We start from the raw sequence: 22,477 nt of genomic DNA on the forward strand, positions 1-22,477 counted from the left end.
AATGTGGACACGGTAGCCACAAGAGAGGGAAGAGGGTAAATCAAAGGGAAAGAAAACGGCCCTTTTTCCTTGGACTCAGCCATCAATTAGGCCTCATTGTTACATTTTATTCTAGGTACATATCAAGAGTGTTTACTTTTAGGAAGGGAAGGAGGAGGGGAAATTATGCATAGCAAATCACATTCCCGTTTGTTTTTTAAGTTGGTTAATTGAAATTTGGAATTCCTTTTCTCAAAGAAATGTTATAATGGTGGCTGAATGTGCTTGCCATCTTATTTAACTTATAATGTAGCAATTAAAACTGTGTCTCAGACCATCCTTTGGTGACCTTTTTGTTTGTTTTTAATTTCCAGTCTTTTGTAGATGGATACTTTTGTAAATGTACTGATCACATACTTGGATGTTACGGCAATGTTAAATTTTTATGAAAGTGGTTAAAGTCTTATTCTCAACTTCTTGCCTTGTTGTGGAATGGTAACAGTTTCCCGAATGACCTCAGTTTGCAGACCACGTTTTGAATAACACTAATTTAAAATATTTTCTGGGGTAGATCAATGCAAGGTATTTCTGTCATTTCACAGCTGGAACTTAGAATCACATTCCCTATAAAAACAATGTAAATAATATTATAAGTACTACAGTATAATGGGTCCTGATCCCTGAACTTAAAAATCTTATTACTCTAGGGAGGACATCATTATCCTTTTGAAAATCATTTGTTGAGTGCCTTTCTGTAAGACACTGCTAGGTGCTAAGGACACTGATATGTCAAAAGAGAATGTGTGTGAAAAAATTGTGACAAAAAAGTGGTAAATACAAGTGTTTGTAAAGGAAATTAAGCTCTGGGATGTTTGGGGATGTGTCTTTGTAGAAGAGGGAGAGGATTTTTGTGTGTGTGTGTGGTACGTGGGCCTCTCACTGTTGTGGCCTTTCCCGTTGCGGAGCGCAGGCTCAGCAGCCATGGCTCACGGGCCCAGCCGCTCCGCGGCATGTGGGATCCTCCTGGACCGGGGCACGAACCCGTGTCCCCTGCCTCGGCAGGCGGACTCTCAACCACTGCGCCACCAGGGAAGCCCAAGGGAGAGGGTATTTTGATGGATTGTTTAGTATTTTATCCAAGCCTCACAATCTTGAGAGAGGTTATCTCCTCATTTTATAGATATCAGGTCACAGCTAATAACTGGAGCCAGAATTCAAGCTTGGATTTTGTCATTCTATTCTACTTTCCTGTATATGGCTTTAGTAGAGGTAAAAAGGAATGGGAACCGTATTACAGACAGCAGTTAGACAAAAGATTTCGCAGTTGGGGACCCATTAGAAAATTGTAGAAAGGAATGATTCATTCAAAATCATTTTAAGAAAATTTACCTGGCCTTAGTATGTAGGTTTAACTGAAGCAACTAAGAATAGGATAGACTGGTTGTGACTAATGGATTATCTTCTAACATGGAAAATGTAGAATATTTCTTTCAGTTTTGTTTTGGAGTTTCACCAATTCTGCATTGTAGGTTACATTTATGGAACAGTTTTGATAGGAAAATGCTAATTCTCTTTTAGTAAAATGGCACGTAGATTTCATAGATGGTAGATATACTTTTTAAAAATCAACTTTGGGTATAATTAACATTCAATAAAATACACTCACCGTAAGTATATAGTTTGAGTTTTGACAAATGTATGCATTCGCACAAGCATAACCACAATTAAGATATAGAACATTTTCATTACCTTGAAAAAGTCCTTTGAGCTCCTTTACAGTTGATCCCCTTAATGTACTTTTTTTTTTTTTTTTTTTTTTTTTTTTTTTGCGGTACGCGGGCCTCTCACTGTTGTGGCCTCTCCCGTTGCGGAGCACAGACTCTGGACACGCAGGCTCAGCGGCCATGGCTCACGGGCCAAGCTGCTCCGCAGCATGTGGGATCTCCCCTGACCGGGGCACGAACCCGTGTCCCCTGCATCGGCAGGCGGACTCTCAACCACTGCGCCACCAGGGAAGCCCTGTACTTTTTTTTTTGAAGTATAAATTTATATGCATTCCAATTCACTCTTTGGTGTATAGTTCTGATGCATTCAATCAGGTAACAACCACTACAATTAAGATAAACCCTACAGATTCCCTCATGCCCCATTTATAGTCAACTCCCCACTTCCTTTGTGTTTTTGAAATGTATCTGATATGTGTCAGAAAGTAATATACATGAATTACCTGTTTTCAAGAATCCCGTTTTATTTTTCTTGATACTTAAGTTATAGTTGCTATTCTTAGTTTTTCCTTTCTGTGTTTATGCTTTCTAACTCTGCTTGGACCCTTACACTTCTACTCCACCATAGTCATTTTGTTCTCTACTGATATCCTAGCATACTTTTCTTAGTACTGTTTTAGAAATGCCCTTCAGGACCTCCACCCTGTAGTTTTTTTAGCATACACTTGCATAGATTACCTCACTAAGAAAATAGAGGCATCCTCACATCTTCTGTTGAAATATCTCACTTACCTCCTGTTTCTCTAAGAAGAAGAAGAGTCCTGGGCAAAGTTACAAAGCTAACCTCTTTATAATATGTCCTTATTTCCAGTCATTACTTGTTCCTTAACGCTCTCTTGCCTCAAAGTCTTTATATAACTCTTCCCCTCTGATTATAAATGGGTAGATTGTCACCACCATTTTAAAAAAAACAAAAACATACCCTTTATTGATCCCTATTGCCCTTTTACTGCTATTTACTTTGATTCTTTAGTCAATTTCTTGAGTAAAAGTACTGCTTCCCTTTTCCCAACATCTGTTCTGGAAAGTTATGAATGGCTCCTGATCACGAGATAGATTTCTCTTTTTCCAGTTTAAAGGTACTACAAAAGCCTGTTGATGTTTTTATTTATTCTAGCACAACTTAATAGTTTTTCCATTGGTAGTAAATATTTTTCAAAACAAAAGGATCATTATAGTTTATGCTTCCTTTTCATTGCTTCTAAAACTAAAAGTGAAAATGACAAGTTGAAACAGTAAATTACAAATCTGTAGCAGATTTGTGATTGTATATTTCATCCCTAATTGAAGTAGAAAGTGATGGTTCTGCATCATTTGTTAGGAGGTTGAAATTCCTAGCTTGAAAATACTCAAACACTTTTGCCTGGATTCAGCTACCATTTTGACAGGTGGGAAGGGAAAACCTGTCCCCATTTTATAGGTAGAACACTAATGCACAGTAAATTATCTTGCCTCTTATTTGGTGGTCTGTTTTTTTCTGCCTTGCTTCTTTGGTGTTTTTGTTTGTGTGTGTGTGTGTGTACGTGTGTTTTTAATGTGTATAAACACACTGTTTTGGATGTCATACTTAACAGGGAGAGCATGGGGTCATGGACTTGAACAGAGTTAAGAATTAGACAGCCAAATATTTATAAATTAGCTGAAGTAGCTTTGCTTTCAGTGTTATATTTTAAAGTTTAGGTTATTTTTATTATAGAATATTAAAGTGATAAAAATTTTTTGTTCTGTTTAGCTTGTCAGCTCATCTGCAGCTTACATTTACTGGTTTCTTCCACAAAAATGGTATGTACTTAAACATATTGGCATTCTTACAACAAAACACCTTTGTGACTGAAAAATAAAATTGCGTGTAAATTCATAAAATTATATTTAATGGAAAAGATGGTGATGTTGATAATTTAATTTCTCTTTAGTGGATTTCTCCAACAGTTTCAATTATTGCTTTATTTGGTCAATGGTGGGATATGGAGGAGGTAACTTGCAACTCATTAAACTTTAAAAGTAGTAGTTCTTAAATTTTAGTGTGTGTAGAAACATTTTGACAGTTTGTTTGAAATACGTATACCTGGACCCTACGGGGACTCAGATCTAGCAGGGTTTTGGTGGAGCTTAGGAGTCTGCATTTTAATAAAGCACCAAGGTAATTCGGAGGTACGTTGTCTGAGGAACAAGTTTTAAGAAACTCTGGCTTTAAAAAAAGAACGTGAAAAAAAAAAAAAAAAGAATGTGTCAATATATATGTGTGTAACTGAGTCACTTTGCTGTACAGCAGAGGTTGGCACAATATTGTAAATCAACTACACTTAAATAAAAATAAATAAATAAGAAACTCTGCCCTAAAAGTTTTTAAAAATTGTAGGTAGACTTTATACATAAGGTTGTGTTCATCGCCTGGTTTTCTTATTGCTGTCTTGCTGTCTATTTAAGTTTTAAGTAGATTTTTAAATTATTAAAATAATCAGTGCTGTGTGGGATCACTCTTGAGAAGGTAAACGTTAGCTTCATCTGGCTCATATCTAAATAGATGAAATTCCAGCTCTTACCGCTCAACCGTACCTTTTAGGGCTCTAAGTATTGCCGTTTAAAAAATGGTGTGTAACATTATCTTACCCAACTCAGAGCCATCATCTTTCCAAAGATCGTAAGTAGAAAATAATGGGAAGGACTTGTAATGAAATTAAATTTCTTAGATTTTTTATTTCCAAAATTTTTCGAACTTTAAATTATAAAGACTTATGATGAGAATTGTAGTTAATTGCCTTAGAACCTGGAATAGGTGAAGAGTCTCCTGAGTAGAACCCTTTTCTGCATAAACATTTTGAGGTTTTTTTTTGTTTGTTTTTTGTTTTTTTTTTTGCGGTACACGGGCCTCTCACTGCTGTGGCCTTTCCCGTTGCGGAGCATAGGCTCCGGATGCACAGGCTCCGGATGCGCAGGCTCCGGATGCGCAGGCTCCGGATGCGCAGGCTCAGCAGCCATGGCTCACGGGCCCAGCCGCTCCGTGGCATGCGGGATCCTCCCAGACTGGGGCACAAACCCGCGTCCCCTGCATCGGCAGGCGGACTCCCAACCACTGCGCCACCAGGGAAGCCCTTGAGTATTTTTTTAATACAATAATAAAACAACTGAAACAACCACTGCTACCAATGGGATATATCAATGTGTTAGATATTATATAAAGAAAATTATATAGTCTTAAATGTTACTTCATTAAAAGAGGTGAAAGCGTACTGGGTAAAGTTTCAGTTGGTTTCAGAATGGATAAAATGCCTCTAGGCTTGTCCATGTTAAATTTGTGTGTGTATCCTTTAATAATCATGTAATGGAATAAAACCTTTATAAGAAACAGGTCAGGTTGGTCATCCTTGGTATTGTTTAGTAAAAAACAAAGTTCAATAATAAGCAGAATGGTTATATTAGAACAGTTTGATAACTAACCAGGTTTTTAATGTAAGAAATTTGAAGTCTGGTCATATCTGTATTAGCAGTTAATGTAACGTTACTTCTAGTTTTGCCTTATATCTGGTCTATTTTTTTATATAGAAGTAACCTCAGTAGCATTTTCATGTTTTTTTTCCTCCTAAATCATTTATAATCATCTTGTAGAGTTCATATTTCTAATCATTCATCATACTTGGTCTTCTGTGATACTTAAAAAGTACATGAACTCTTAATACTTTAGAAGCTTATAATTTGAATTTTATAGGTTTGTTAGACCTTTGTTCTCAGGGACTTCTATAAAACATATAAATTATTCATCACTGAAATCATTATGGATATTAATCGAATAATATTTAATATTATTTGATTAATAGTAATTAAATTTACTTGAATTAATTAGTTGAAATTAACTGGAGCATGGTACTATAAACTTTTTTCCCATCTACATGACAAAAAAGTTCAAAAATTGCACAAATTCACTTGAACTTTATTTTCTTGATAATACTGAAGTAAATGAGAAAGTAAACTCTGTTGATACTTCTATTTCCAGAAAATAATTTCCCATTATAACTTTGAAATTAGTGGAAGTTGGAAAGAAGCAGATATATTGCCTCCCTTGTCTATTCAAGGTATATTTGTAGTTTTTTTTTTAAGAAATAATATTTTTAAGAAATCAGGATAGAAAAGCAACATCACAATCCCTAAAATATGATTATTTTTTCTTTTGTTTTTAAATGAAGACTTTTGTTTAGCAATTACTACTTGAGACTGCTTAGAATGAATGCACAAAGATTATTAGGGTACTGTTTTCATGGTGAGTATTGTTCAGAGAGTATTTTTGTTACTGCATTTTAGATATTTGGTTATTTTATGGTATATTAAATTATTTTTATTCTGGATGCAACTTTCAAGAGACTGATTGAAATGTATTTTATGTATACACCCTGAGTAAGAAGAATGTTTTCAAGTAGAAAGAAGTATTGTCCAAAATCTCAGAACAAAAATTATTTTATTTCTGTATATGTTTATGGATTTATCTATAATATATAGAGAACTATATAGAAGTACATAGTAGTTCGATATATTAGGAACTTGATGAATGAATGATTAAATATTTAAGTTTTTTGGACTATTAATGCCTTTGGGATTAAAGACAAGCTGTAGGGAAGTATTCTGGAACCTTAATTTGCAGAAGCCTTTGTTAGTTCATTGATATAGAGAATGTAGACTATTACTTTAAAATTAAATTTCCTAAACATTATAAACCAAGAGATTTCCCTAGGTAGTAAATAATATCTTGATTTTTGCTATCCTATTTAGGCATGTAAGTTTTATGTTTAATATTTTTTGAAAACTTTTTAAAATCCCTTTGGTTATAAGTTTTGATCAAATCAAAGAGCCTTTTAGTGGGCTTCCCTGGTGGCACAGTGGTAGAGACTCCGCCTCCCGATGCAGGGGACACGGGTTCGTGCCCCGGTCCGGGAAGATCCCACATGCCGCAGAGCGGCTGGGCCCGTGAGCCATGGCCGCTGAGCCTGCACGTCCAGAGCCTGTGCTCCGCAACAGGAGAGGCCACAACAGTGAGAGGCCCGCGTACCGCAAAAACAAAAAGAACAAAACAACAACAACAAAAAGAGCCTTTTAGTTTAAATATCTGAGCATTCAAAATGAAATGAAATATGTAAAATAGTAACCAGTTCAATTTAAATGTATCTTAAACTAAATAATGTTTCTAATAGATTTTAGAAGAAGGAAAAAAAAATTTTAATGTTTATTTTGTGTGTTAACCTCTCCTGAACTATTTCATTTGTGCTTTCTACTAAGAAGCCTTAACTGCATTTGTCAAGGTTGAAACTGATTTTGGGAAAAAGGAACGAGTAAACTTCTGAGAAGACTTCATTATAGGAAGTCTTTTTTGTAAATTCTCAGACTTCTTAGGAAAATGAATACTATTTTTTTAAAATAGATTTTAATCACTTCTCGGCCTTTTGGCTAAGATCAGGTGTAAAATAGATTTTAAAGTATTGATTTTCTATTTAGATAAGCCATCACAAAATTCAGAAAATGAACAAAATTCTGTTACCCTGGAAGTCCTGCTTGTGAAAGTCTGCCACAAAAAAAGAAAGGTAATGTATAGGATGATACTGGTAGATGAAATGGAATAGTTTTTTTCATTGAATATGTTTATGCATATATATTGTTTATGCATATAAACCTTAAAAGCTTTTAAATATGTTGATGGCTGAATTGTAAATCTGATAACCTCTTTTGCCAACCTCCCATATCTTCATGTTTTTTCTAATCTGCCTATAGGTATCTGCATAAAACTTTCTGTTACAGGAGTATGACAGTGAAGGGAAGAAGCTATCTTTTAGCATCTTAGGACATAAATTCAGTTGCTTCCTGCCGCTCCAGTCTCTTAGCTTATTTGTTTTAGCTATTTGTACACATTAATGTTTTAAATAAGGGCTAAGAGAGAGTTTTTCCCAAAAGGATTATCTTGTAACACTACTCTCAGGCAAAGAAATTTCTGTTTCTAGCATTATCAGCCATTAACTTATAAATATATTGCTTCAAATTTTTATTTATAAGATGAAATCATTTCACCATGGAAACAAGTATTATGGTGGTTAAATTTCCTGGGCAACCCACCAAAGCCAACAGATATACTTTTAGTAGCCTTAAGTCCTTGGGTATTTTAAGAATGGGCGGGAATTCCCTGGCGGTCCAGTGGTTAGGATTTCATGCTCCCACTGCAGGGGGCCTGGGCTCGATCCCTGGTCGGGGAAGTAAAATCCCACAAGCCATGTGGTGAGACCAAAAAAAAAAAAAAAAAAAAATGGAATGACCTGTATAGAGGTTCTGATTGCTCATGCTTTTCCAAAATCAATCACAGTAAGGTGATATGGTGAAAACTGTGCTAGAGCGTTGGTATGGAATAGACCAAGGTGATGGGAGACAGCAGTGTAAGCATTAAAAACTCTATAAAGTTAGTTAGTAATACTCCACGCTCCCACCCAACCCCCATACACAACAAGTATTGATGTGAAAATTCAAGATAATATTATTATTTAGGCAAAAAAATGTGCCTGTAACTATAGTATGGTCCTTTTTGTGTTAAAAAAAATAATAGGCGTAAATGTTTTCTTCAAAGGATATATACAACCAATTGCTAATATTAGTCTTCTCTGGAGTATAAGACCTGGGGGATGGAGGAGACTTTTATTTTTCTCATTTTATATTCTTGTAGAGCAGAATTTTAAGACCATAGCATATATTCTGTTTGTTTTTAAAAAGAAGCTACCTAAAATAATGTACTATATTTTCTTGTTAAAAAGGTCTTCTGCATCTTGCAATTTTTCAGCTTTGCTCTTTCAGCATAACTCTAGTTATAGAATTACAGAATATTACTCATAAGATAATTAATGTTACTTCTTATAAACAATATATTTAAATATATGGATTTACTATTTCTCAGTGTTGTTGATAATGGGGTTATTGTAATAATCTTTTTTCATTTCTAACAGTCCTATGAGTCATTTTGTTAAAATAGAATGTTTAAGGGGAAAAGATTAATTTACATGAGTTGTAATATTTTAAGCATGGTTTTAGTTCTATATTTCTAACTTAAAACTTTCAGATGACCATCAGCTAAATATTAGATACACTATTATATCATTATTTTCATTATATTGAGGATATCCTCAATTGTGCTAATATTTGAAAGATAGTTGATCCAAATTTTCTTTTTGCTTCATCACAATTTTCAGACATATGGTTAGAATTTTAGCATGGCATTTGGAAATCATGGCCTATACCATATTTCCTACAGCTGTGATTAGAGGTTTTATTGTAATTCTTACAATTGCATATGCATAAATAAATATAATAATCTTTGCCTTTGCAGGATGTAAGTTGTCCAATAAGGCAAGTTCCTACAGGTAAAAAGCAGGTGCCTTTGAATCCTGACCTCAATCAAACAAAACCTGGAAATTTCCCGTCCCTTGCAGTTTCCAGTAATGAATTTGAACCTAGTAACAGCCATATGGTGAAGTCTTACTCATTGCTATTTAGAGTGACTCGTCCAGGAAGAAGAGAGTTTAATGGAATGATTAATGGAGAAACCAATGAAAATATTGGTAATTTTTATTTTAATAATTTTACTAGATTTTGTTGTTGGAGATTATTAAGGTGATCAGTGAAAATGATTGAACTAATACATCTTCGTAGTATTCATAATTGTGTACAGAATATTTCTTTTTTTAGTTATTTTCATAATTATTTAGCGGGAAAAATGGTGCAGAACTAGAAATAAATGCATGTGTTCTAATAGCATGGCCTTTATTTGCAAATCTCTTATAGTCTAATGAGATAATTAATTTTATGGTAGATTGGCCTTGCTCTTAGACTTTTGGCTATTGTGTTGTACTAGGTATTTAACCTGTAAAATTCTCATTGTTGTATGATGAAACATTTCATGCAGCAAAAAAATATATATATATATATATATATATATATATATAAACACTGGATGGAAAAGACTGGTATTTAAATTAGTCTCTCAGCAAACAATGAATTCACTCCCCCCTCAACATTTTATTGTGAAAAATTTCATACATACAGAACAGACAAAAGAATTTGGTAGTGAACACCTATCTACCCACCACTTAGAGTCTACAGTTAACATTTTATTATACTTACCATACATCTATCCTTGTATCCTCCCAGCAGTTCTGAATCCACCTTTGAGGTGATCATTCAAACAACATATAGATGCTGGGGACACAAAGATGATTAAGAAATCCAGTTCCATCTTCCAAAGGCTCATAACCTAGAGTATGGAGATAAACATAAAATATAATTGCAGCTAAATGATATGTGGTATAATAGAGGTATTTGTGAAGTTCAGGGGAGAAGCACCTAGGAAGAAATAATCATTGAGTTTTGAAGTTCCTGGAAAGTAACCATGAATGAGGAGGGTTTTTTTCTCCTTGCCTAGCAATAAAGATCATTCTGAACAGAAAATAATATTTGCAAAATTGTGGGATTAATAATGTCAATGAATATCAAAAAGTAAGGACATACACATAAGGTTGAGACATAAAGTTGAAGAGTGTTTGGATATTATTATATTGTAACTTAAGTTTATTTGAACCTCATTTGGGATAAATGTAGTATGTTATGTGAAGGGACTATATATCATAAGTATGTTTTTGCTTGAATATTTGATTCATGAGAAATGTTTGTCAAATTCAGATGTCAATGAAGAACTTCCAGCTAGAAGAAAACGAAATCGTGAAGATGGGGAAAAAACATTTGTTGCACAAATGACAGTATTTGATAAAAACAGGTAATGTTGATGGACAAGCAAGGCTCCCATGTTTTAGAAATGTTTTTATTTTGAAGCAGAATATAGTGGTGATACTGTTTCTTTGCCTTTGTTTCTCTTTATTCTTATGGATGAAAAAAGAAATTTGCAAATACTGAACTTTTCTCTTTATCACGTAGAAAGCAATAAACACATATGAGGAACTATTTGAACGGCTCAGTTAAGATTGTTTATTCAGCTAGTATTTTCTGAGTGTCTCCTCTTTGTCAGACATTGTTTTAGGCGGTGAGAAGGCAACAAAACCCCTGCCCTCATGGAGCTTAACTTCTAGTGGAGGAAACAGACACCACCCCCCAAAATTGTATCAACTGATGTCACTTAGTGGGAATACTGTGAAGAAGAATAAAGAGAATAAATGGTGGTTTTTGTAGAGAAAGCCTCTGAGAAAAGGTCATATTTGAGCAGAGACCTGAATGAAGTGGGCCCCGTGCAAATCTTGAGATTATGTATTTACTAGAGTTAAGGAAGAAAAGTGTGTGTAATCATCGTTGTGTGGCTCTGTGTGCATTTGGCACAAGGTAGCAAGGAACACTTGGATTTATAATCATCTCTGCAGTTTTCGTTTGGGAATGAAGCACCTTAGTGCCAGTAAAAGAACCTCTGGGAAGCAAATACAGCATTCTTTTTTGATAGGGTTGGAGGATGAAACCTATAATACGTCATGATTTCTTGTCCTAGGCTGCTCACTGGTAGTTAACACAGTTCACTGTTAGGTATAGGAGAAAGAGCCAAGAAAAGCAATTAGTGTGTTTCTCCTGCTCTTTAAAAAGTAAATTGTTGCTTTAATGTAATCCACTTATTAGCTGCTAGGGTAAAGAAAGGTTATAGGGCTTTTAATGGGAAAGCAAAGGTGATTAGGAATAATGCCATGGATTTTGCTACCATATTGTCTTAGAATATATCACTTAATGCCGCTTAATGTTACCGGCAGAAACCAATATAGTGTTTTTTTTAAAGTCAGAAATTTGAATGTGGATCAAAAATTTAAATGGAGAACAACAGAAACATATATGCTAGGAGATAGGGGTTGTGTCTGTGGGAGAAGCAGTTAGGCTGTTGTTGCACACTGGGCTTCATCAGTGTTGGTAAATGTTCTATATATTTTAGGCAGCATGAGGGGAGGGGTACATTATATTCTTTTAAGAATTCTTTCTACCTTATATTAACATATTCCTTGTACGTTAAAACAAAAAAACTGCTTTTTTTAAAAAGTACCAAGAGGAAATCATGGGAGAATTTTCTCCCAACTTCTTTTGAAAATTTCCAAACCTATAAAAAAGTTGAAAGAACAATACAGGTAGTAATTAATACCCATGTACCCTTCACCTAGATTTATCAGTTGTTAACATTTTACCACATTTGCTTTATTTGTGAGTGTATTTTTGTGACAAACCATTTGAGGGTTAGATCATGACACTGGATTTCATTCCTTATTCATAAACACTTCATTCAGCGTATATCTCGTAAGAGCAAGGACATTTCCCTCCATAACCACAGTACGCCTATCATATTCAGGAAATTTAACATGATACAAAAAATAGAATACTCTCTCCCCAGTTTCCTCGATAATGTCCTTTTCTGTTCCCCACTCACCCCAGTCAAGGATTGCGATCTGTCAGTTGCCATATCTATTCAGTCTCCTTCAATTTGGAACAGTTTTCCAGCCTTTTTTTTTTTTTTTTTTTTTTTTTGCCTTTTATAACAACACTTTAAATACAGGCCTGTAGTTTTGCAGAATGTCTTTCAATTTGGACTTTTGTGATTGTTTCTTTATGTTTAGATTCGGGTTAAACATTTTGGGCAGGAACACTAATTGGTGATGTGTTCTTTGTGCACGTCACAGACACAGCTGATATTAGGTTTGATCACTTGGCTAAAGTGGTATTTACCATATTTCTCCATTTTAATGGTCCCTTTTCACTTTAATTAATATGCAACCTCTGTAATAATTAATACATGAAACTGGATAAATGTCCTTTTGCTCCCAAGTCTTTTTTTTTTAACCCAATAGTTTAGCATCCATTGATGATTCTTACTTAATTATTCTGTGGCTGTGGCCACATGGTAACTTTCTATCAGTTCTTCCATGTTTGGTTTGTTGGCATTTTTCTGTGAAGAAGAGCGTTCCTTCTCTCAACCTTTTTTTTTTAATCAGTATGGATTAACAAATTCCAGTTTTATTCAGTCTGTTTTAATCTATTGATGTTGCTATTTTAATGCTCAAATTGTCCCAAATTTTGTCAGGAGGAGCCCTTCCAAGCAGGCTCCTAAGTCCGTTTGACTTGTTTTTATTTATTTATTTCCTTGTTTTGTGGAATATTCTAGATAGTCCAGGCTTTACATTCTCCTTTTCCTACCTCTGCTCTGGAATTGGCTATTTCTTCAAAGGGTCGTAGTTCCTTTCAGTAGAGGAGAAATATTTGCCAACCAAGATCTGAGGAGTTAGATGTTATAAAAATTCTTTTTATAATCTCTGAGAAGCTAAAGTCTCCTTAAAGAATGACCAAAATTCAAAAGCCATATTGAAAGAGTATGAAATATGGAGTGAAATAAGAAAACTTCTTCTGAAAACAAAAACGCCATCATAAGCCAAGTCAAAATAAAGATGACAAGTCAGGAGAAAATTAATTTCAACTCATAATGTATATAGATAGATGCCTCATTCCTTTAATATAAAAAGATTATACTAAGTAAAAAGAAAACCACAGGCCAATAGAAGAATGAGGAAGGGATATCATGAAAATGTTTACAAGAAAAGAAAACATATATGGTTTTTAAACAACTAAAAGGTAAACATCTGAATGTAGAAGTACACTGAGATGTCATTTTTTCACTTACCAGTTTGACAGATATCAAAAAACTTGATAAAGCACTGTTGATGAGGCTGTGGGGGAAAAGGGCCTCTTCATACACTACAGGTAGGAGAGTACATTGGATTGTAGCTATCACGTGTTCAGCCATAAAATAGAATATTATGTAGTCATGTAAACATGCAGGAGGAGGAAAGTCCTTTCCATTTTAGAAGTATATACTAATGTATTACCTATTCAAATTAATAAATAAAATAAAATTATTTTTAGAATTAATATTCTAAAAATATTAAGTTGAACAGCCTTGTTGATATATTATGAAGTAGAATAAATTCAGTAGCACAGCATAAAGACAAAAATTCTTAAGGCTCAAAATCATTCGGTGTTAAGAGTCAGACTTTGGAGACAGATTACCTAGATTCTGTTGCTAGCTCTGGCTACTCACTGTGTCATCTTAAGGCAAGTTATTTAACCCTCTCTATGCCTCAGTTTCTTCTGCACAATGGAGTAATAGCATCTACTTCATAGAGGTGTTGGGAAGATTAAATGAACTCTGTAAAGTCTAAAATAGTGCCTGGCACATAGTAAGCACTCAATAAATGTCAGCTAATACCACCTAACAGAATTTCTCTAAGACTGATGAATAGATGCCAGATTCTTGATATACAATTAATTATTGAGTATGGTTGAAGAATGGTATTTAGGTTAGTAGTGTTTAATTGTATGGAAAAAATAACATAAACTATGTATACACACACAGATATGTACACACACATTAAAACTATACTGTGAGTATGGGTAGAATTTAATCGATTCTTTGATTCAACCAGTATTCCATTTATTCATTCACCTATGAAATGTTTATTGAGCACCTATATGTGCCAGGTGCCCCCCAGGATCTTACAGTTAATTAGTTTACTGTTCAAGTATAAAAGTCAAGAATTCTAGTTCAAGTACTTACAGTAGTTAAAGATAACAGAGACATAATTCTTAGCGGTTCCCTAAGGCAAGTATTGTAACACCGTTGTTACCTTGTTTTTAAAAGTATAAAGCCTGCACACATGCTTTATACTTAACGTTTAAAACTTAGCAAGTTTTAAGACCTTAGGCATATTATACTTTAAGTGTTTAAAGTTACATCTGAGTAGCTACAGTAATGAAATAATTCTCTAGTAATAATTATCAGTACAAATCATTAAAATTTCTTTTGTCAGGAATGGAGTGTAGGTATATTTTTAAGTCTTGTTGGGTATGTAAGCTAGTTTATAAATTTAATAAATGCTTTTTAGTATAAATCTAAAGATGTAGAATTTGTGTACTTACAATAATACTCAGGTTACTTTAAAGTGTATGTGTTTGTCTAACAGGCGCTTACAGCTTTTAGATGGGGAATATGAAGTAGCCATGCAGGAAATGGAAGAATGTCCAATAAGCAAGAAAAGAGCAACATGGGAGACTATTCTTGATGGGAAGGTATGGACTACTTAGAAGACTGAGCACGTTATAGTTATGAACTCCCATTTTTGATTGATGTTTTCTTCCCCAAATGCAAATTCACATTGGAAGGAATTCATGTTGGAAGGAAGAGTCCTTTTTTTTTATACTTTGAAAAACACAAGTCAGAATTATCTAGTCAGAGTATTTAATGGAAGGCATCATCCTTGGAACCAGACTGCCAGCTTCAAATCTCCACTCCTAGCTATGTGGCGTCTGGCAAATTACTTAATCCCCTGTGTGTCTCGGTTTTCTCATTTGTGAAAAGAGGCACAGAATTGATGGGTTAAATGAAATGATTAAAGATGCTTAGCACCGTGCCTGGCATAAAATAAGTGCTCAATAAATGTTAACTGATATTTTAAATTCCATTCATAGTAACAGCAGGTAACATATGACTAATAAATTTATCAAGAAATCTTCAAATCTTAGATGAAGCAGGCTTAAAATAACTCAGAATTCTAAGAGACTTAAAAAAATAAATAGGCATACATACATTTCTTGGATAGGCAGACTCAGCAGAATACTAATGTCATTTATTTCTAAATATATTAGATCAGTGTACCAGCACAAGCAAAATCCTGATTTTTTTTTAAGCCTTAAAAAATTAGTCTCAAGTTAACCTAGAACAATATGTAATAATACTAAGGAAAATTATGGAAAAGTTTTCTGAGAACCTTTACTTACCAGATAATAGAACATAGTATAAAGTTAAAAGAACTTAAATTTATGGTAAAATCTTAGCAATAGATAAGCACATCACTGAAGCGTAGTCTTGAAATAGTTTCCTGTATATTTTGAATTTAATCTATGATAAAATTGGTGTTAGATCTGTGTGGGAAAGATAAACTGTTCATTATCCATGTGACAGAATTGGTCTCTAGCCTTCTGGAAATAAACTTAGACCTAATAAATTCCAGAAGGCTCATAAATGTAAATGTGAAAATTAACACTATATAACTTCAGAAAAAAATATAGGTGAATATTAATCTTGCTATGAGGAAAAGCCCTTCTAGGTATGCTACAGAAACTAGAAAGCATAAAATAAAAATGGCTAAAGTGAATCATATACTGCACAAATCTAAAGTTAAAAGCAAATGATGGACTGGGGCTAATATTTGTAACATAACAAAAGGCTAATATGAATATGCAGTTAATAAAAACATAAGCAATCTAATTAGAAAAAAAGGGTAAAGAACAGTCTGACAGTTCTTAAAGCAACAAATATAGATGACCAGTAAGCCTTTTAAAAAGATATTCAGCCTTACTAGTATTCAAAGATGCAAACAAAATCAGAGATACTACTTTTGACTACTAGTTTGACAACAGTTAAAAAGGGTTGACAGTTTCTAGTTGGAGACGTGAGGACACATGCTCTCAAATAATGCTTTAATGTAAGAATAAGTTGGTATAACCTTATTGGAGGGCAGACTGGCGATACGAATAATAATTTTAATTGTGTATATAATTATTAAGTTTTATGTAACAGTTAATTTTCATTCTACAGTTTTGTCACAAGGTAGTAACTGTTTAACTGAAAAGATGTAGATTACAAGTCTTGCCTGAAAATTTTAAATAGTGAAAAATTGGAAACACCTTAACTCTAAAAAGATAGCCATTGAAAGAACAATACTTTGACAAGAAGATCCCCATGATATTTAATTTTTATATAATAATACATCCACCTTTTATAAAATTAATCATAATAGTGGTTACCTCTAGGTGATGGGATTTTAAATAATTTTTATTTCTTTATACGTATCTACAGTGGTTGAATTTTCTGCAGGTATATTATCTTTCTGTTTTAAATTTCTTTTTTAAAGTTTGTTACGTTTATCCATGGGAAAATAAGGATTATTATATGAGTTGTTGGATTTTCCCAAGAAATTGAGGCAATATGAAATGGGTATCCTTTTAAGTCAGGTCATATAGATTTGCTTCTTTTTAACAGCTCTGTGTTATTCTTTTAAATAATGTCCCATAATTTACTAAACCAGTGTCACTTCAATGGATAATTTGATTATTTTAATTTTTTTTACATTTTCAAAAATGTTGTAGTGAGTATACTTGTATTGGATTGACCAAAAAGTTCGTTCAGGTTTTTCTGTAAGATCTTAATGGAAAACCCAAACGAACTTTTTGGCCAACCCATACATGTATCTTTTTGCATTGCAAGTATTTTTATAAGATAAATTCCTAGATATGGACTCACTGTGTCAAAATTGGTTTATATGATTACACTTTCACTTCATTCCATCTAAAATTATAGTTTTAAGAGGATTATTTGTAATAAAGATGTAGAGGGAGATTAGACTTGTGTGGCAGTAAAAATAAATAGGAGCCCATTGAAGGTTTCTGTAAAAGGGAATAGCATGAAAGCAGTCTTTCAGAAGATTATTTGGATATGGATTGGGAAGTAAAAATTAGAAGCTGGGAGAGCAGCTAAGATACTGTACTAGTAAGATAGTAAAGATCTATACTTGATGATTATGTAAGAAAAGCAGAAGCAAGAATAGGGGTCAAGTGTAATTCTGAAATTTTTAGTTTAGGGTCACTAGTAGACTGATAGTGCTTGGAACAAAAATAATTGTGCCTGAGAAGGAAAGAAAAGATAATGCGTTCACGTCTAAAAACATATTTTAGTTCAGGGTGACCTTGATATCCAAGTGGCAGTGTTTAGAGCTCAAGTATAAAGAATGGAGAACCAATTTGGGATCATCTGTCTAATGGGTAAATCCTTGAGGATGGGTGAAGACTCAGGCATATGGCTAAATGTTAGCTAGGAATTAAGGAGGCCAAGAGAAGAGTGGTTTTATAAGTGACTAGAGGTGGAGGAGGAAAGCCAAGATAGTTCAGTGTCCTAAAATCCGAAGAAGAGAAGTAAGGGCAGTCAGTGAAGCTGAGAGAAGTCAAGGAAAATTACTAATTGTTTTAATAATCATTCAGTTTACACAAAAAAAGTAATTGGTCATCTAAGAGAGGTTGCAGACCAGCAGGCTTTGGGTATCATAGTTTTTAGTTTTTTGTTTTAATTTTTAAATTACCAACAAATAAAAATTGGAATATTTCTCTTGGAAACTTGGAAAAAGATCTGAAAATCTGGCTGTGTTGGGCTATTGTTTGTATGGGGCAACAATTCAGCAATTGCCAATAAGTAGTCACTCTTGTAGACAATCTGAGCCCTCCAGTACTACAGGCTCTACTGCACTGTACATTATTTTATTTGCCTGGCCATCCATGTAGGCATTTGGGGTTTTTAAGGAAAAATCTCTTAAGTCAAATTCACATTAACATGTCATAATAAATATTTTCTTTTTACTCCTACAATTTCTTTCAGTTCATTATTTGGAATCTTCACTGTTTTCATGTTTTTTCTTTTTAAGAGACTGCCTCCATTTGAAACATTTTCTCAGGGACCTACGTTGCAGTTCACTCTTCGTTGGACAGGAGAGACCAATGATAAATCTACAGCTCCTATCGCCAAACCTCTTGCCACTAGAAATTCAGAGAGTCTCCATCAAGAAAACAAGCCTGGTTCAGTTAAACCTACTCAAACTATTGGTATGAAAACTTTGCTGTCAAAATAATGCTTTGCAGAGTTAGGACTTAGGCTTTAGATTAATTAGTTTTTGTTTTGCTCCAGTAATCTTTGGGAAATATTATTTGACTTATTAGGTATATTGTGAGTAAATTAGGGTTCTCCTGTTATTAGTCCTTTATTCATAACCTTTGTGGGAATTTTGGGGTTTTTTTGGTTTCTTTAATTTTATAAGTGTGGTATAGTATATAGGATATATGCCGTATACTACTATAACACCTCCAAATGAGGTTTATAGATAGCCTTATGTCAGTTTAGGGTTTTTCCATTAAATAAATTTGTCTCCATTAAGTAAATTAAATAAATTTGTCTCCATTAAGTACATTAAATAAATAAACGCATGAGAAAATGATCGTTTTTCAGAGCTTTTTAGATGTTGGAATTGCAGCTTTAAAGGGCTTAGGAACTGTATGCTTTTAAAAATTCATATAAAAATTTGTTTATGTTATGGAAGTGACTTCATTATTTCAGAGTGTTTGTACAATTTTAGGGCTGGAAAAGGATCATCATAACCTGAATTTTGCCAGGTTAAATTTTGCAGTAAATTTTTAAGAGGAAAAACATTTACAAATTGTAGCAGTTAGCTCTGCTAAGGCCCAGGTTGCAGTATTCTTTCATTTTGTTTATCTGCCTGATAAGAACACTGTCCTTGACCTGAGAGCATCCGTATGTTTTTATCTAAGACTGTTTAAGAAGGCAGAAGGCTTAAGACAGCTGTCTTTGATATATACCACTCATGTCCATTAATTGTGTGCAGGTCACTGTAAGTCAGATTCAAGAGATAAAAGAAATGACCCATGTCAGAGGAAAGATTTCCCAAGTAAATTGTGGTCTGGGCACTTCTCAAAGAATTCTGTGGCCAAGTAGATAAAAGAGTTTCAAAGAAACTGAGAAGAAGAGTTTTATACAAAATTGTACATATGAAATGATTACTTATGTCAGAGGAAATAAAAATCTTTATTTTTAAGTCAGTAAAGTAATACACTGGAATTATTAACAAATGATTGTCTTTTGGATTTGGAATGATCTTAGTGCAATCACTTTAATTTCTGTTAAACCAACACTTAGTGGATATCTGCTCACTGCTGTGCACTGGGAATACAAAGTCCAATCAAAACCATACTCTGACCTCAAAGTGCTGAAAGCATTACAGTGACTACATATAATAATTACTTGGGGTTACTTTTAGAATGTCTTAGGACATTATAGGTGGTTTTTAAAGGAAAAAAAAAATGGCTCCTGCCAATAAAGACCTTACTATCTGACTAGGGTTGCTGATTAAGGGGATTGTTCCCCTGAACATCAGTTGAGGGTGAGAACAAACATTGTATTAAATACCACAAGAAGAATTTTGTGAAACCTTTATTGTTTAATTATTTTCACAAGATGTATTACTTCACTTTTAAGAAGCAACTATTTTCATTAAATATAAAAGTGTATGTTTTCAGCTGTTAAAGAATCATTGACTACAGAGCTGCAAACAAGAAAAGAAAAAGATACTTCAAATGAAAACCGACAAAAATTAAGAATATTTTACCAGGTAAACATAGCTGACCCTTCTTTTTTAAGTAATCACGAGATGCCTTTGTTTTGCATGTTATATCTGAAATATTTTGGCATATTTAAATAAAAAGAATGCCTCTGACTTGATTTTCCTTTTAAATTGTTTTAACTATTTTTAAAGGTAATATTGAAACAAAATAACTTGAGATATGTAAGTGGAGATTTGCTGTTCTTCTTTTTGTCTTCTGTTATTTTTAAAGTTCCTTTATAACAACAATACAAGACAGCAAACTGAAGCAAGAGATGACCTGCATTGCCCTTGGTGCACTCTGAACTGCCGCAAACTCTACAGCTTGCTCAAACATCTTAAACTCTGCCATAGCAGGTTTATCTTCAACTATGTGGTGAGTGACTTTCATCTTTTCTTACTCATAATATATTATACATTATAATACAATTTGACTTTCAGAAATTGTACTTTGTGCAAAATACCAAAATCTCTACACTGATGGATTGCTTATGCATGAATTAACAGTGAATGAACGATTCAGAGTTTATGTATATTTGCACAGTACACCTATAATGACTCACATAATCCTCACACCAGCTCTGAATTAAGTGGTAATTTCCTTATCCTTGCTCAGTCAAGAAATCATTTGTACGAAGTTACCAAGCCAGTAAATGGCACAGCCAGGATTATAACACAGATCTTTTTGACTCCAGGTCTTCTGACTTCCTGTTCACCATGCTGGTATGCCTAGCGTATTTTAGTTTTTGAAACATTAAGAACCCACAAGTACTTTTTAGTTAATTAAGTTGGAAGGATAGGTATTTAAGTTAGGATAATTAATATTTTCTTTTCCTAAACACCTTGCCATTTTTGTTACAGTATCATCCAAAAGGTGCTAGGATAGATGTTTCTATCAACGAGTGTTATGATGGCTCCTATGCAGGAAATCCTCAGGATATTCATCGCCAACCTGGATTTGCTTTTAGTCGCAATGGACCAGTAAAGAGAACACCTATCACACACATTCTTGTGTGCAGGTAGGTAAAAAAGTCATACAACAAAAATTTATTCTGACTTCTATTGATGATGTTGGAGGAATAAAGGGAAGCCAGACAAAGCTACAGTTAGGTGGGAATCCTTATTTCAGTATTAGCTAAGTCTCTGGGGTGGTATACTGCTGTGTAACCCTCCCTCGGCTCCTGTTTCTACAGAGGTTTTCTCACTTGCTCCTTACAGCTTTTTCCTGTGTTGTTAATGTTGCTACTGCTCTAGTGGTTATAGGGGGATTCAAGTGTCTCTCAGTGGAAGTTTGTGTGTGCATACCTAGGTAGAAACCTGTGGGAATGGAATGTACTCTATTTGGGGGGTGTGAGCCTTCTCTGTGTTACTTAACATTACATCAACATTGCTTTTCATTAGGCCAAAACGAACAAAAGCAAGCATGTCTGAATTTCTTGAATCTGAAGATGGAGAAGTGGAACAGCAACGAACATACAGTAGTGGACACAATCGCCTGTATTTCCATAGTGATACTTGTTTACCTCTCCGTCCACAAGAAATGGAAGTAGATAGTGAAGATGAAAAAGATCCTGAATGGCTAAGAGAAAAAACTATTACTGTAATTATTATTATTGTTGCTGTTATCATCATCATTATCGTTGACAATGACTTTAGAATTTTATGATTAAATGATTTTTGTTTGAAAACTAGTAATTGTTTAATATGAATTACATTTTGATTTAGTGTAAAGGAGCTTCTTCTAAATTAAGGAATTCAGGAATCTACAATTTTTATAATTGTGTCATTTTGACAGTAACCAACTAAAGGAAATACAGATTTTCTTCTTGTGATTCTGTATTGTGTTTTTTCATTTTATTTAAAGGTAACTATTGTCATAACATAGAATTTCCCTTTTAAAGTTACTACCTAAATAGATGATTTTAAGAAACATTGCCACTTTGCTATATAAGTTGTGGTATTTTTAGTTGCAAAAAATTCCATTTTTGACATTCTCACAATTTTTTCTTAGAAATACCAATTATACTTATTCTGTATCTAACAGATATTTTTTCTTTTTCTCTTTTTTCTTTTTAAAGCAAATTGAGGAATTTTCTGATGTTAATGAAGGAGAGAAAGAAGTGATGAAACTCTGGAATCTCCATGTCATGAAGCATGGGTAGGGTATTTTTAATTCAGATATTCCACTTCCTTTACGTTCTTTTTGTTGCTTCACAGTCTATAAATCTGTTAGAATCTTACTTAAAATTCTGTTTAGATATAATTTGTCCTAAATATCCTAATTCAAGTATTATAAAGAAAAAATGGTTATCCTCAAAGAATGTTTAAGGAAGGTGCTAGCTCCATCTAACAGCAGGTTTTTATTTAATGTCCTTTTTAAAAAAAAAAATAATCCAATGTTTATTCCTTTTATTGCTAGGGGATACATAAATAATATGCCATGTGCTACAC

At 33.7% G+C, this 22,477-nt stretch overlaps 2 protein-coding genes across 4 annotated transcripts in view; one reads left to right on the plus strand and one right to left on the minus strand.

Annotated features, from left to right (window-relative positions):
* The window catches only part of SUZ12 (SUZ12 polycomb repressive complex 2 subunit), a 40,453-nt gene that overhangs the window by 13,005 nt on the left and 4,971 nt on the right, over positions 1 to 22,477 (plus strand). For both annotated transcript variants that reach the window (XM_022595896.3, XM_022595897.3), the window contains 11 exons: positions 3,496 to 3,545; positions 7,245 to 7,330; positions 9,112 to 9,343; positions 10,461 to 10,554; positions 14,771 to 14,876; positions 18,281 to 18,458; positions 19,944 to 20,035; positions 20,259 to 20,402; positions 20,888 to 21,045; positions 21,428 to 21,626; positions 22,105 to 22,184. In XM_022595896.3, coding sequence (XP_022451604.1) covers positions 3,496 to 3,545; positions 7,245 to 7,330; positions 9,112 to 9,343; positions 10,461 to 10,554; positions 14,771 to 14,876; positions 18,281 to 18,458; positions 19,944 to 20,035; positions 20,259 to 20,402; positions 20,888 to 21,045; positions 21,428 to 21,626; positions 22,105 to 22,184 — 1,419 coding nt within the window. The remainder of the gene's footprint in view (positions 1 to 3,495; positions 3,546 to 7,244; positions 7,331 to 9,111; positions 9,344 to 10,460; positions 10,555 to 14,770; positions 14,877 to 18,280; positions 18,459 to 19,943; positions 20,036 to 20,258; positions 20,403 to 20,887; positions 21,046 to 21,427; positions 21,627 to 22,104; positions 22,185 to 22,477) is intronic.
* CRLF3 (cytokine receptor like factor 3) overlaps positions 1 to 22,477 on the minus strand; it is an 81,265-nt gene that overhangs the window by 12,514 nt on the left and 46,274 nt on the right. Inside the window, exon 8 of one of the 2 annotated variants that reach the window (XR_016388905.1) lies at positions 9,906 to 10,035. Coding sequence is in view for 1 of the 2 variants with exons in the window: in XM_089900784.1 (XP_089756910.1) it covers positions 9,959 to 10,035 (77 nt within the window). In the remaining variant the exon portion in view is untranslated. Of the gene's footprint in view, positions 1 to 9,780; positions 10,036 to 22,477 lie in introns of those variants that run through there. The other variant, XM_089900784.1, reaches the window with a different exon arrangement.

This window comes from Delphinapterus leucas, chromosome 19, assembly GCF_059928025.1.
Source record: "Delphinapterus leucas isolate spDelLeu-1000000601 "Yukka" chromosome 19, BTC_Dleu_Yukka2, whole genome shotgun sequence".
In the NCBI taxonomy this organism is placed as follows: Eukaryota; Metazoa; Chordata; class Mammalia; order Artiodactyla; family Monodontidae; genus Delphinapterus; species Delphinapterus leucas.